The 15195-nt window shown below is 49.7% G+C and overlaps 2 protein-coding genes across 2 annotated transcripts in view; one reads left to right on the top strand and one right to left on the bottom strand.

Annotated features, from left to right (window-relative positions):
• Nucleotides 1-3832, top strand: part of TRAM2 (translocation associated membrane protein 2) — a 47387-nt gene extending 43555 nt beyond the window's left edge. The window contains exon 11 of the mRNA XM_075341240.1: nt 1861-3832. Within this exon, the coding sequence (XP_075197355.1) occupies nt 1861-1934 (74 nt within the window). The 3' untranslated portion in view covers nt 1935-3832. The remainder of the gene's footprint in view (nt 1-1860) is intronic.
• A 1117-nt stretch (nt 3833-4949) lies between these two features.
• Nucleotides 4950-15195, bottom strand: part of EFHC1 (EF-hand domain containing 1) — a 42771-nt gene continuing 32525 nt past the window's right edge. Inside the window, exon 10 of the mRNA XM_075341237.1 lies at nt 4950-5155. Coding sequence (XP_075197352.1) covers nt 5095-5155 — 61 coding nt within the window. The 3' untranslated portion in view covers nt 4950-5094. The remainder of the gene's footprint in view (nt 5156-15195) is intronic.

Genomic DNA, 15195 nt, shown 5'->3' with positions numbered 1-15195 from the left:
GGATTTCTATCCTTAATAGGGTGACCTGTTGCAGGTCAGATTGTGTGGAAATACGTATGATTGGCATTTATGGATATGCCAGATTCCTCACAGCGGGGCACAAACCATGGGCACCTTTTTCTTCCCACAATTCTATGTCCTGTAGGACTTCGTACCGGCAATGATATTGCACCAACATATTCTGGTGGTAGACATCTAAGTAGGGGATAGGTGATGACTTTTCAATCAGTAGGGGTCTGACTCCTGGGATCCTCGCCAATTGCAAAAACGGTGCACATATATCTGTTAGAACGGATCAGCAGAGTCCACAGGACTACTTGAGCTTTGTAGTCCGCTTTCTCTGGTAGTCCCAATGGAAATAAATGGTGGTTGCTCTTTCGCTCTGCCTCTTCATCCTAACAATAAAAGTTCCTTTGTTTTGGTGGTTGGACCCCTCTGATCTAGAAGACATTGTCCATGGAGAGGTGATAACTTTTACCTTAGGCAATACCTATTTATTTCGCCACTTCCTTATCTGTTCTTAAAGGGAACCTGTCACCAGGTTTTTCCCTGATGAGCTGCGGCCACCTCCAGTAATCACTTTATATACCGCATTCAAGAATACTGTATATATAAGAGCCCAGGGCGCTGCATATAATGAAAAAAACACCTTAATTATACTCACCGATAGGTGTCGCTGCTCTCGGTCCGGCGCCACCTCCATCTTGTGGGTTCGCCGCGCTCCTGCCCAGCCCCAGCATCCTGCGTCATTCACAGAGAGGCCTCCATTGTGCTTCTGCGCATGCACACTTTGATTAACTAGCTGATGGCAAATCAAAGTATTGTAGTGCGCATGCGCGAGGAAAGGTCAAAGAACGCTTGTACATGCGCACTACAGTACTTTGCTGTTCACGACTGAGGGCATTTCAAAGTGCGCAGGAGCGCTATGGTGGACTATGTGTGAATGATGCAGGACGCGTCATGCACACAGGGCTGGGTAGGAGGACGGACATCACTAAAGATGGAGGACCGAGAGCAGTCACACCCACGGGCCCGAACCACCCCTAGGTGGCCTGGGCTCTTATATACAGTATTCTGGAATGCTGTATATAAGAGCTCACTGGTGATGGCCGCAGCTCATAAAGTGAAAAACCTGGTGACAGGTTCCCTTTAGAAAAAAAAAATTGATTTTGGAATTTTTGGGAGCTTTGATTTGGAGGGTTCGGGAGCTTTGATTTTTGGAGGGTTCGGGAGCTTTGATTTTTGGAGGGTTCGGGAGCTTTGATTTTTGGAGGGTTCGGGAGCTTTGATTTTTGGAGGGTCCGGGAGCTTTGATTTTTGGAGGGTCCGGGAGCTTTGATTTTTGGAGGGTCCGGGAGCTTTGATTTTTGGAGGGTCCGGGAGCTTTGATTTTTGGAGGGTCCGGGAGCTTTGATTTTTGGAGGGTCCGGGAGCTTTGATTTTTGGAGGGTCCGGGAGCTTTGATTTTTGGAGGGTCCGGGAGCTTTGATTTTTGGAGGGTCCGGGAGCTTTGATTTTTGGAGGGTCCGGGAGCTTTTGATTTTTGGACGGTCCGGGAGCTTTTGATTTTTGGACGGTCCGGGAGCTTTGATTTTTGGACGGTCCGGGAGCTTTTGATTTTTGGACGGTCCGGGAGCTTTGATTTTTGGACGGTCCGGGAGCTTTTGATTTTTGGAGGGTCCGGGAGCTTTTGATTTTTGGAGGGTCCGGGAGCTTTTGATTTTTGGACGGTCCGGGAGCTTTGATTTTTGGAGGGTCCGGGAGCTTTTGATTTTTGGACGGTCCGGGAGCTTTGATTTTTGGACGGTCCGGGAGCTTTGCTCATTTTGTCTCTTGTTTTGTTTTCTTTTTTTCTGTTAGGTTATCATGAAAACGGATTGATAAAAGCTGAGAATGGATCTACGCCTCGACCGAAAAAAATCAAAATTCCATAATAATAAAAAAAAAAAAACAGAAAAAGAAAAATCAAAGCCAAACCCTTGCGTGACAGAATCTGGAGCATGTGGAGAAGCAGGACTAGAACCGTGCCCTGGATACTGTCATCGTCTGTGCCCCTCTGGGCTAGAAATAATAAGAAAAAAAAGTGCCTTCTAAGAATCCTCATTAGAAACTTTTTGTAATGGTATTTAAAACAATATTCAAAAATTCTGCTACGTGCCGAACTTGCCTTCCGCCTGTGCCTGGTACCCTCGAGCCCCGGGACGTGTACATTCCCTCCTTACAGTATTTCTTTTTATCCTCCGCACAGTAAACGTTTTCCTACTCCGGTTACACCATCATCGCACGTTTCACCTGGGCACTACCTCCATTCGCGGCTCGTTCTGTGCCATCCTGCCTACAAGCGCCACTGCTCGGATGTTGTCTTGCCTAGTCGGACTAAGTATTTTTCGCCCTTCTTCGTATCCATTTTAGCCCTTTTGTTTAATTTTTACACCTGAGATCAAAGAATATTCTCCAAGTTGGATCTTTTAAGTCCGAGTCGAGTCTCCTCCTCAACCCTCTGTTCTCCATTGGAAGTTTTCTGGCGGGAACTGGAGACTTACAAGTACCTCATCGCATCTTCATGAACTCGGTCAACCTTGTTTGCCTTATGCAACCGGATAAAACTTTCAACATGGTAAACCTCACATAACCTCATCGACCTAGTGCACCAAAGGTCACAAAGCCTTTGGTGCGCTGAGCTTAGACCTTTGGACCTTTGTGAGTCCCATCTAATGGAAATCGTGGGATGAAATCCAGTATGCATTGTCTAATGTTGGTATTATTGAGCTAATTGATGTGATGATTGTTCCAAATCATACATGAAGCTTATTTTTTATAATGATCTTTTTCTAATTACCGCACAAGAAGGGATTTGGATTGTATGATTAGGCAGAAATGTGTGCTCTTTACTGCCACTAGTGTTAGGAGGTTGTAATTGCAATATATCTTGTTCATCAGATGCTCTTCAATTGAGGCATTTGCTATAGGCAGAACTCATCGGTTATGGTCCATCTTTGGGAAAGCTGGGTGACAACGGCCACAAGCGCTGTCACCCAGCTTTCCCAAACTCCTAAATGGCCGTTTGTTTAGAATATACTTGTCATTGATTCCAAACCCATAACCTGTCATATTAAGGAGTTTGTTCATTTTACCCTTTTTGAGGCAGGTTGGCGGGGTCTTCCTGTTAAAATTTGGACTGTTAGCGGATATGTGATAATAATCCGCCATCTGATTAGCCATTCAGATTTCTGAGAAAGCTGTTAATTATGGCCCCCCTGACTCTACCTCAGGTAATAACGGGGTGGCCGTATTTGGGGTTCTCCTACAAAGGCACCCCTATAATGCTAGGGTATGAGAAAAGGTATTTAAAGGGGTTGTCCAGAATGCAAAAATCGAAACTGCACCAACTTTAGAACTTCTTAGCCGTCCCAGTTTGTAGCCAGGACACTTTTTGTAAATTTTGGTGTACTTGGTAAAACCATGCCTGGGTGGGGTATGTACTGAGATCACTGAGAACAGTCACCTCCAGGGAGCGGTTCACTTTACGAATGCTTCAATGAGACTTGTGCAACAGTTATAGCAGTATCAAGCGTGCATCTGTGACACAACTTCTATGATAATGACCTATATATAAATAAACTGGTGTAAATGTCCCTGTTCTCCTGAATCCGGAGCTGTTTTTCTTTTTTCCTGCGCCTCTCCGTTCCTGAGTTATAGCCTCCTCCTTCCCTCTATACAAAACTTACTCTTGTTATCCAATTGGGCATGACCCTCAAAGTTGACGCCCACAGAAAATTTAAAATTCACGCCCACTTGGCCAACAAGACTAGATTTATGTTCCGGAAAGAAAGGGCCATATCTCAGGAACAGAGAGGCGCAGGAAGAAAAGAAAAACATCGTCTGATTCAGGAGAACAGCGGCGTTTACACCTGGCAATAAAATTACATATTTATGTCAAGTGTCAGGTGCTTTTTATCATGTAGCAGTTTTTTTGGTCACTATTTGCGGTGTGTTTATTTGCCGTTCAGGGCAGTATTTGAATTATCTGAATTATCTGGATAACTGTGAGCTCTTTCTACAGAAGGTTGTTTTTGTTTTTGGATTTCCCCTTTAAAATAATCCCTTTCCCCCATCCCCTTTTAAGAATTGATAATTTTGCTCCTTAAGGCAGATTTCAAAATGCTGTCCAGTATTAGAAAAACTAATTTGTCTGATTTTTGCCAAAAACAGCACCACACCTGCCTTCAGGTCATGTCTGGTATTGCAGTTTTTACCTGTATGGAGCAGGGCTGCCATTCCAGACACAATCCAGAGGAGCGTGGTGCTGTATCTTGTTTCTTATCTGAACATATATATCCCCTTATGCAAAACATGACAGGTGCCTTCAGGTTTTTTTTGTTTTTTTTTGTTTTTCTTTTTTTAAATAATGGGCTAAAAGCTATTGTGAGACTAGTCGTCAATAAACAAGTCCTGGATATCCAGCGGTGGCAAAAGTACAACTCCCAGCGTGGTCTGACAGCCTGTGGCTTGCTGGGAGTTGTAGTTTTGAAACAGCCGGAGAGGCGCAAATTGGGGGTCGCCCTCGGCGGTGATGATGTTTTATCCAGCTGGAAGCACTTTAGTTATACCCGGTCCGACAAAGGTCATCCTCCCTAGTCTCGTCCTCCTTTACAATGCACAAACGAGCGGACTGTAATTCTGCAATGGACCAAACAACCTCAAGGGAATCTGCATATTTTTTTTTTTTTTTGTTCTTTTTCCTCCACCGTTTGGCCTCCATCTTGTCCTCTAAGTGCCTTTATCTCCTATTTTTTATACTGTTACTTTTCGATATTGAACGTGGGACGGGAGGGAAACATTTTATACAAGCAATTGTTCGATTTTGTAAACCGACTGTTATTTTCAATAAAATAAAGGTGTAGAAGCAAAAAAAAAAAAGTGCAAGTGATTTGTTTTATTTTTTTCTTAAGGTGATGAAACATGCGCAATACTCCTTTTTTTTTTTTTTTTTATTTTTTCTTTATTTGTACCATATTTATTAATGGAGTAAAATAAATAACGATCTGTTGTCCCTGCAGTCGGGGAGGAATGTATTCCGGGATCCTTTTTGCTTTAAATGCTCGGATCGGATCCTCCTGTGCGTCCGTCCGTTGTCTCCTGCGCGTCGGTTCTCCTGTGAAGTCGCCGAAAAAAATGGTGTCAATCCATGTAGAATTTGCAAATCTCAAGAAGCAGTGGAGTAACTAGAGTTCCATGGGCCCCGGTGCAAAATTTGCACCTGGGCCCCCCCATGTTGGTCAGATGTATGTATGTATGTATGTATGTATGTATGTGTGTGTATACATTTAGCATTTTAAATCTTATAAAGACATGTGAGTTCTCCCCCCCATTATGTTGTAAAGTCCTCCATCCTCTTCTAATATGTCCCCCAGCCCGGGCTCCTTCCTGGTAAATATATCTCACATCCTGGTATATATACCCCCATCCTGAAATGTCTCCCATCCTAGTAAATATGTCCCCCTTCCTGGTATATACTGACCCCCTCTTGGGCCCCTCTGGTATATACTGTACATCTCCTAGTATATATGCTCCTCTCAAGGGCCCATCCCGATACAAGATCCACAATGAAGAGATGAAAGGTCGCACTCCAAAGGTCGAATAAAATATTTTTCTTTTTATTCCACGATCACATCAGGGGTACAGGTAGTGAGGGAGGATGAGGGTGTGCCACGTCGGACGACGGCAGCCGTTTCGCAAGTAACCTTGCTTCTACGGGTCCAGTTGACTGGACCCGTAGAAGCAAGGTTACTTGCGAAACGGCTGCCGTCGTCCGACGTGGCACACCCTCATCCTCCCTCACTACCTGTACCCCTGATGTGATCGTGGAATAAAAAGAAAAATATTTTATTCGACCTTTGGAGTGCGACCTTTCATCTCTTCATTGTGGATCATATATATATATATATATATATATATATATATATATATATATATATATATATATATATATATATATATATATATATATATATATATATATATATATATATATATAAAAAATTATAAATACGCATGCATGCATACACTCTCCCCCTCTTGGTATATATGTTCCTCTCCTGGGTCCTTCATGGTATATGCTGTCCTCCTCCTGGTATATATGCTCCTCTCCTGGTATCTGCTGTCTTCTTCCTGGTATATATGTTCCGCTCCTGGCATATGCTGTCCCCCTCTTGGAATACACTGTTCCCCTCTTGGCATACATGCTCCTCTCCTGGGCCCCTCCTGGTATATGCTGTCCCCCTCCTGGTATATTTTTCTCTCCTGGGCCCATCCTAGTATCTACTATCTCCCTCCTGGTATATATGTTCCTCTCCTTTATATATACTATCCTCCACCTGGTATATACTGTTCTCCTTCTTGGAATACACTGTCCCCATCTTGGTATATACTCTATGTTCCTTTCCTGGGCCCCTCCTGGTGTATATGTTCCTCTCCTGGTCCTCCTGTTTATACTGTCCCCCTCCTGGTATATACTGTCCTTTTCCTCCACGGCTCCCACCTCTATAGCTGGCCTGCAGTGGCCGGCAGCTTTTATTGGTGTCGGTGCTATTGCAACACATGACATAGATGAAATCTGCCGTTTGGCCAGCAGTGTGTATCGTAGTACAGAGACCCAACAGGTTTCTGTACCGAGATGCATTTCAGCTGGATGTGCGCCCTCAGAAGCTCGTCCAGCTGAAGCAGGGTCTGGAGATGGCAGGCCCCTGCACCCCTATGCCCGGTCACTATCCCTGTGACTGCGATCGTTCCGCTCCTGTCAAGAAGCCACAAGCGCAGGAGGCAAAAAAATGTTACATGGGTATATCTGAAAACCTGCAAATTTGTCACACTCCTCTCCTGAAACACTCTGTGCTGCTTTGTAAAGGATTTGAAGAGTGGGGGCTGTCGGGGGCCGTGGTTTGGATTCTGTATTTATTTCCTTCCAGCCCGGGTGATTCAGTGTCCAGGAATGATTACATTTCCAATCCACGTCAGTCGGATCATACGGGAGCACTGGGAGGGGACAATTCCAGTCCGGACGGCTCTGGCATCCCTACGATCCCTACATCTTGCAGATTATTAGCACCTAAACACCCTAATCTTTTTCCAATAAAAAGTCCTGCTACGTCACACTGTACACTGCAAATATCTCTGCTTGCTGTCAGTGAATGATACATCTGTGCACTAAAAAAAAAAAAAAATCATTTTGCACAGCTGAGGGTTTGCAAAAAAAACTGTTTCCAGCCTGTGGATAAAAAGTGTGGACGTCCGAGATGATACATTTCCCCTGCACTGATACATTGTAGCAAAAAGAACAATCTAGAAGAGAGATCTGAGGATTGTCTACACTGGATATAATTCTAACAAAAATAACTACAATTCTTAAATAGATGCATTTTGGCCTAAAAATATTCTTTTGCAACTGATTTTCATTAAAAATTTTGCACCGTTTTGCTTCTCTGCACATTTGCGGCCGCAGAATGAGTTAACTGAGTATCCATCAGTGAGCTAATTTTGACATGGAGCTTTGAATATTTTATCAATGTACTGGGAGATAAGATAAGATGGCCGCCGTGTGCGCAGTGCTATATTCACATTGTAGCTGAACCATTCAATAAAATGGTGTCAGTCAGCGTATACCGCAATCTCTGGGTCCGTATTCTTGAAGACACTGTCTCTGCAAATATCATCTGAAACAAACTGGTGATATTCGCAGACGCATTGTCTTCAATAAAATGGCGCTGGAGTTCGTAGTATATGCATGCGCGGACTACGGTGCCAATTTATTGAAGGATTCAACTAGAAAGTGAATCTAGCACTGCACACGCCCCAGCCATCCCGGCTGCGGACAGAAGGACGCGATCAGCATTATATTACAATAGATTCTTGGTTATACTTGATAAGGGCCTAGTTGTCTATAGCAACCAATCAGAGCTCAGCTTTCACTTTACCTCAGCAGCTGCAATAATGAAAGCTGCACTCTGGTTGCTATAGGCAACCAGAACAATGTTATTGGGAGGCAATTCTCATTAATGAAGCCCCTGTATTTCTGCACTGGGTAACCTTTTTTTTTAAAAAATAAAAAAATAAAAATCGGCCTTTTGGCCAATCAATCAAACGCTCCGATCGACCTTGGTTCTGGCCGGTCTAACGCTTCGATCGTGGCTCTGGCCGGTCTAACGCTTCGATCTTGGCTCTGGCCGGTCTAACGCTTCGATCTTGGCTCTGGCCGGTCTAACGCTTCGATCGTGGCTCTGGCCGGTCTAACGCTTCGATCTTGGCTCTGGCCGGTCTAACGCTTCGATCCCGTGTGACATGGACTCTCATGGGTTAAAGTTTCTTAAAATTCAGCCAGACAGGATGATAGATTGTTTATACACGGGGGATAAGTCCCTCATTGTTTTTACAAGACTCTTGTTGACTCATGTAATTGTGTTGGCCACTGAAAGCCAGACGTATTGTTTCGCCAGACTCTTCCAGTAATCATTGTATTGTAGTTGTGTATTGCTAATGTGATTACCTTAGTAGCCATTATCTAGTCTATGCATTCTAGACTACATCTATACCCTCAGTCTTTCTGTAGACATCATTTGGATGAACATTGTCCATGTAGCTTGAGATTCATCCAATGGGAGAGGCGATCTTGTCCAACCAATCGATGAGGACGCAGTGTATCCAAGTGGAAGGCTATGGCTATAAAAGGGATTTCTTTAAGCCACCAGGGGGTTGTTGATGGATGCTGATGGATCCAATCTAAGCTCTTAAGGCCTAGTCACATTAAACAACTTACAGCGATCCCAACAACGATACAACCTGATAGGGATTGCTGGTAAGTTGCTAGGAGGTCGCTGGTGAGATGTCACACTGCGACGCTCCAGCGATCCCACCAGCAACCTGACCTGGCAGGGATCGCTGGAGCGTCGCTACACGTGGAAGCAACGTGGAAGTATGCTGCGCTTGGTAACTAAGGTAAATATCGGGTAACCAACCCGATATTTACCTTGGTTACCAGCGCACAACTAGCCACAGTACATATCGGGTTAATTACCCGATGTGTACTCTGCTACGTGTGCAGGCAGCAGGGAACCGGCTTCTGCGGACGCTGGTAACCACAGTAAACATCAGGTAACCAAGAAGCCCTTACCTTGTGTCACAAACCATCGGGGGGGTCACTCAGAAGTCCCCCGCGCTGGCTACCAGTACGTCACAATCGGGGGGTAACAAGTGGGGTGTCCCCCTCCTTTATACCTCCCGACCGACAGACAGAGCACGTGACGCGCTCTCTAGCGCCCCTCTTATAGTCAGGCCAATTATGGAATTGCCCGACAATAAGCAAGGAGGCCGCTATACTACTTATGCCGATTATTGAAGGGTCCCCGGTGAGAGTAGGGTATATATTCCCCCGACCTCCGCGGGCGGAATATATAATATCTTCCCGGATCTCACTGGCCTCCCCACAATAATCCTTGGCACAACTCGCTGCCACCAACCGATTTACGGTAACTATTAGCCGAACACACAGACGTGGGATTCAAGATCGAGATAACAGAACAGCCCAAGATTAATTATATAATTTAATCGCCTAAAGCACACTAGAAACTACAATATATACAATAGGGAATCTACAGAATATACATATGTCAGAGTACAGTTACAGATAAAGCATGGTTTACAACAGGTATGCAATTCAATCAGTTACCTTGTGCGTCTGGCCACAGGGGGGCGCTGTAGACCAGGTTTCCAGGAACTCTCTCACAGGTCTGTCCCAACCAGGCCCCCGAGCAGAAGAACCCTGGAAAATGGCCGAAGTAGGGTTATCAACCTGGGCAGATCCAGGTCCCCTCCTACCTTAGTGACCTCACAGGGAAGCACTGCCACTCCCCCTGCATGGATCAGAATTATCCAGCAAAGGGGATATTGGCCATAACTTTGCCTGGGAGCGTCGTAGGCAGACGCCAATGCTCTCATTGTGACAGTTATGAATTTAGCTACAGAACGAGGGGACTCATGACCTGTCTACGAGTTCCCATATGGCTGATATCACGCCTGGGGTATTTCCCAAGCTCCCCCTTCCATAAAAAAGGTGTGCCAGCATCGTCCGCCTGCGCAAACACCATTTTTATGGTTGCCATATTTATCGGAGATATGGCTTGCGAGATATGAACCATTTTTTACTGGAGTCGTTCTGTCTGGCTATTTCCATAGCCTTGCTAATGAGATACAACTCTTGTTACAGGGTGACGGCAGGGAGTCATCCTGTGTCCTTTGTCCTAAAGCCACCTAATTTCCATATCACAGGACATGGCCATGGAGTTTGTTGCTAAACCAGTTGTGTGAAGGAAAGGGGGGGGGTGACACCAGGAGAGGGCTTCCTGACATACTTGAATATCATGATTTATCGTCATATCTCCGGATTTACCTCACACCTCCCCCCTTTTGAGGGCGCTAGGGGGCAGCACACTCCGGTGTTCCCCCGTGCGCCCGTCCGCGACCTCTCCTTGTCGGGACAGCCCGTCTGCGTTACCGTGGTCACGGCCCCTTTTGTGGCGAATGGTGAAGTTGTATTGCTGGAGCGCAAGGCTCCATCGCAACAATCGCCCATTCGTCCCAGAGACGGTGTGCAACCAGCTGAGGGGATTGTGGTCCGTCTCCACGATGAAGTGGCGCCCGTATAGATAGGGTTGCAGACGCTGCAGGGCCCACACTATGGCCAGGCACTCCTTCTCCATCGTGGAATAGGCAACTTCCCTTGGTAACAGCTTCCTGCTCAGGTACAAGACTGGGTGCTCTTGGCTCGCAGAGTCCACCTGGCTGAGCACCGCACCGAGGCCGAAGTCACTGGCGTCGGTCTGTACTACAAACGGCCGCGTGAAGTCGGCTGCCTGTAGCACGGGCGGGCTGGACAGGGCGTCCTTTAGGGCCCGGAAGGCTGTCTCGCAGTCCATTGTCCAATCGACTGCAGAGGGCAGCTTCTTCTTGGTGAGGTCCGTCAAGGGCTTTGCCAGGCTACTATAGCATGGAACAAACCTCCTATAGTACCCAGCGGTCCCCAAGAAGGACATCACCTGCTTCTTGGTCCTGGGGGTGGGCCAGGATGCGATGGCCTCCACTTTCTCAGGCTCGGGCTTCAGTGTTCTCCCGCCTACCCGGTGACCGAGGTACTGGACCTCGCTCATGGCCAGCTGACACTTTCCCGGCTTGATGGTCAAACCTGCCTGGTGGACCCGCCTGAGCACCTGTGCTAGATGCTCTAGGTGATCTTCCCAGGTGGGACTGAAGACGGCAATGTCATCCAGGTACGCGGCCGCGTACCCTTCAAGTCCCTTGAGCAGGGTGTTGACCATCCGCTGGAAGGTGGCAGGGGCATTCCTCATCCCGAATGGCATCACCGTGGACTCGTACAGTCCAAATGGGGTAATAAAGGCAGAGCGTTCCCTGGCCTTGCGAGTCAGGGGGATCTGGCAATATCCCCGGCTCAGATCCATGATGGTCAGGTACTGAGCCCCGGCCAACTGATCGAGCAGGTCATCGATGCGTGGCATTGGGTACGCATCGGCGACCGTGACAGCATTGAGCCCCCTGTAGTCCACGCAGAACCGAGTGGTTCGGTCCTTCTTAGGGACGAGGACTACAGGCGAGGCCCAAGCGCTGTTGGATGCCTGGATCACCCCCAGCTTCAGCATCTCGTCAATTTCCTGGCGCATGTGTTGCTGCACCTCCAGGGAGACCCGATATGCTGAACGCCGGATCGGGGGATGATCCCCAGTGTCCACGTGATGGACAGCCAAGTCAGTCCTTCCGGGCTGGTTGGTAAACAACCCCCGGAAGGGGTGTAGGGTGGCCCACAGCTGGGACCGTTGGTCCTCCAAGAGCTGGTGGCCAACCTCCACATCCTCAATGGATCCGCCTGCCCTAACCTGGGCTAGCATATCCAAGAGGGTTTCCGCTTCTCCCTCCTCGGGCAGGTTGCACACGGGGAGCGCACATGCCTCCCGCTCATGATGTGCCTTCATCATGTTCACATGGAAGGGCTTCCGCCTTCCACGAGCAGGGTCCAGGGTGACCAGGTACGTCACAGGGTTGAGCTGCTGGTACACGAGGTATGGGCCTTCCCAGGCTGCCTGAAGCTTGTCCTGTGGTACGGGGACCAGTACCCACACCTTTTGACCCACTTGGTAGGTCCTCTCACAAGCGTTCTGGTCGTACCAACGCTTCTGATCGGCCTGGGCTTGAGCCATATTGTCGTGTACCAGTTGCGTCAAGGCCTGCATTTTGTCCCGGAAGCGCATGACATACTCGATAACCGACACTCCAGGGGTGGCCAAATCCCCTTCCCAAGCCTCTTTCACCAGAGCCAGGGGGCCCCGCACACGTCGCCCGTACAGGAGCTCAAACGGTGAGAATCCTGTTGAGGCCTGTGGAACCTCCCGGTAAGCAAATAACAGGTGTGGGAGATACCGCTCCCAGTCACGCCCATGGGAGTCGACCAACATCTTAAGCATCTGCTTTAAGGTGCCATTGAACCGCTCGCACAGGCCATTAGTCTGTGGATGGTACGGGCTGGCCACCAGATGTCGCACCTGGACCTGCTTACAGAGGGCCTCCATCAGCTGGGACATGAATTGGGTCCCCCGGTCAGTGAGCATTTCCTGGGGAAAACCCACTCGGGAGAAAATCTCCAGCAATGCGGTGGCCACCTTGTCAGCCCGAATGGACGACAAGGCCACTGCTTCTGGGTACCGGGTGGCATAGTCCACTACCGTCAGTATGAAGCGTTTCCCGGAGCTGCTGGGGATGGCCAGCGGGCCGACCAGATCCACAGCCACCCTCCTGAAAGGCTCATCGATGATTGGCAGAGATACCAGTGGGGCTTTGGGGTGTGGCCCCGCCTTCCCCACTCTCTGACAGGTTTCACACGAACGGCAGTAGGCAGCCACATCGGCCCCCATTTTTGGCCAGTAGAAATGCTGGTTTAACCTGGCCTTGGTCTTAGCGATCCCTAGGTGTCCGGCCATCGGAATCTCATGTGCGATCCGCAACAACTCCGTCCGGAACGGATAGGGTACCACCAACTGTCGGTCCCTGGGCCACGCCTCCGGTGAACCCTGCTGGACCGTGGCCCGGTACAGCCGTCCTTGGTCCCAGACCACTCGCTCCGGGTCCGAGTCCGAGGGAGGCTGTGCCGCCTGCTCCTTAAGAGCTTTCAGGCTGTCGTCAGCTTCTAACGCTGCCTGAAACCCCTGACTAGATGTGGCCAGAATCGACGAGACTGTCACATCTTCAGTCAGTACCCCGGGACCTGTGTCCTGGCCTCCACCTGACTCGGCTGCCACTTGGTCAGAAGGGGAAGAGCTATCGGACCTCCGGGAGGCCCCTTGGCTTCCAGCACTCCCACTGCGGGTGACAGCGGCCACAGCCGCTGCGACCGTGGGTCGTGCCTGCTCCTCCTCCGTTCCTGACCAAGTCGCCGGTTCAGGCAGACCTACCTGGCTTCCTGACACCCCGGTTGTGGGGGAACCATGCACCGAGATCTTACCTGGGAGCACTTCCGCTCCTGGACCGGCCCCAATCTCACCTGCCTGTTCCCCCCCTGCAGCAACAGAACCCCGCTGTGAAATCTCTGGGGACCCCACATTTGCTGTGGTAGCCCCCACCCCACACACTGGTCCTCCCCCTGCAGCACCCTGCTCTCTGCTTATCCCTGCAGAGGGCAGCAGATCCCAGCTCACAGGCTGGTTACTTGTAGAGGCATTGTCACACCTTTCTCTGACCCCCTCCCCTGTCACAGCTGCAGCTGCGTGTGTGTCTATGGTGTCTGTGCAAGCAGAAATATCAGAGTTCACTCCCTCCTCCCTTACATCATTCATAGATAACACATTAACATTGTCCGGAGGCACGTCAGCACTGGCTGAAGGTTCAGCCTTTGGGGCGGGGCCAAACTGGGAGGTTATTTGCCCCAAATCTGTCCCAAGTAGCACGTTTGCAGGGATCCGATCAGTTACCCCCACCTCCCTCACCCCTCGCCCTGCGCCCCAGTCCACATAAATGTCAGCAACAGGCAGCGCCGGGTCAGTGCCTCCAATCCCGGAGACAGCGAGGGTTTTTCCAGGGATCAAGTCTTGGGGGGACACCATCTCAGGCCGCACCAGAGTCACCTCCGAGGCGCTGTCTCGCAGTCCTATGGTCACAGACCGGCCGACGGTGACAGGTTGGAAGCTGTCCAGGGACCTACCACCACCCCCACCCACACAATACACCTTGGGCGGCCCTTGGGACGGGGACGGAGCCGGGGCCTTGGGACGCTGAGGGCACATGGCCTTGAAGTGTCCAGGTAGGTTGCACTGGTGGCACCATCTTGGTTCTGCCACGGGCCTGGAGAGGGGAGTTGAGGGGGACACCCCCTGCAGTCTAGGGGCAGGTGGGGCAGTCGCAGAATTCATCTTACCCCCTCTCCAGGTGCTGCTGGTGGCCGCTCTCCTGGCCTCAGGGGCCCGGTTGTTGGTGTAGTCATCGGCAAGGGCAGCTGTAGCCGTGGACCCCTTTGGCTTCTGGTCTCGGATGAACTGGCGGAGATCCTCAGGGCAGTTCCACAAGAGTTGCTCCGTGATGAACAAGTCCAGGATCTCCGGTCCGGTGGAAAGCTGCAGGCCTTGGGTCCAGTGGTCGGCAGCTCGGGCAAGTGCCCGCCGGTGGTCAGCCCAGGAGTCCTTTGGTCCCTTCTGCAGGGTCCGGAACTTCTTGCGGTAGGACTCCGGGGTGAGGTTGTACTGTTGGATCAGGGCCCGCTTGATGGTGTCGTAGCCCTGATCCGCCTCAGCAGGCAAGTCCCCAAGGATATCCAGGGCCTTACCCCTTAAACGGGGGGTCAGGTATTTGGCCCACTGGTCCTTGTTCAGATGATGCTGCAAGCAAGTCCGTTCAAAAGCAGTCAAGAAAGAGTCCAAGTCTCCATCCTTCTCCAGCACTGGGAAGTCCTCAACACGGACCTTTGGAAGTTTGGTGTCTGGAAGGTCACGGGTGGCTGATGAGGGCCGGAGCTGAGCTAGCTGCAGCTGGTAGTTACGCTCTGCCTGGCGCTCTTCACGCGCTGCTTGCCGCTCACGCTCGGCCATGAGTTCCTTGTAGCCCTCCCGGTCTCCAGCCTGGCGTAGGGCCATAGCCATTTGAAGAAGG

This window comes from Anomaloglossus baeobatrachus, chromosome 3 (assembly GCF_048569485.1).
Source record: "Anomaloglossus baeobatrachus isolate aAnoBae1 chromosome 3, aAnoBae1.hap1, whole genome shotgun sequence".
NCBI classification, from domain to species: domain Eukaryota; kingdom Metazoa; phylum Chordata; class Amphibia; order Anura; family Aromobatidae; genus Anomaloglossus; species Anomaloglossus baeobatrachus.
The sequence above is the reverse complement of the archived record's forward strand: the minus strand, read 5'-3'. Positions and strand labels throughout refer to the sequence as shown.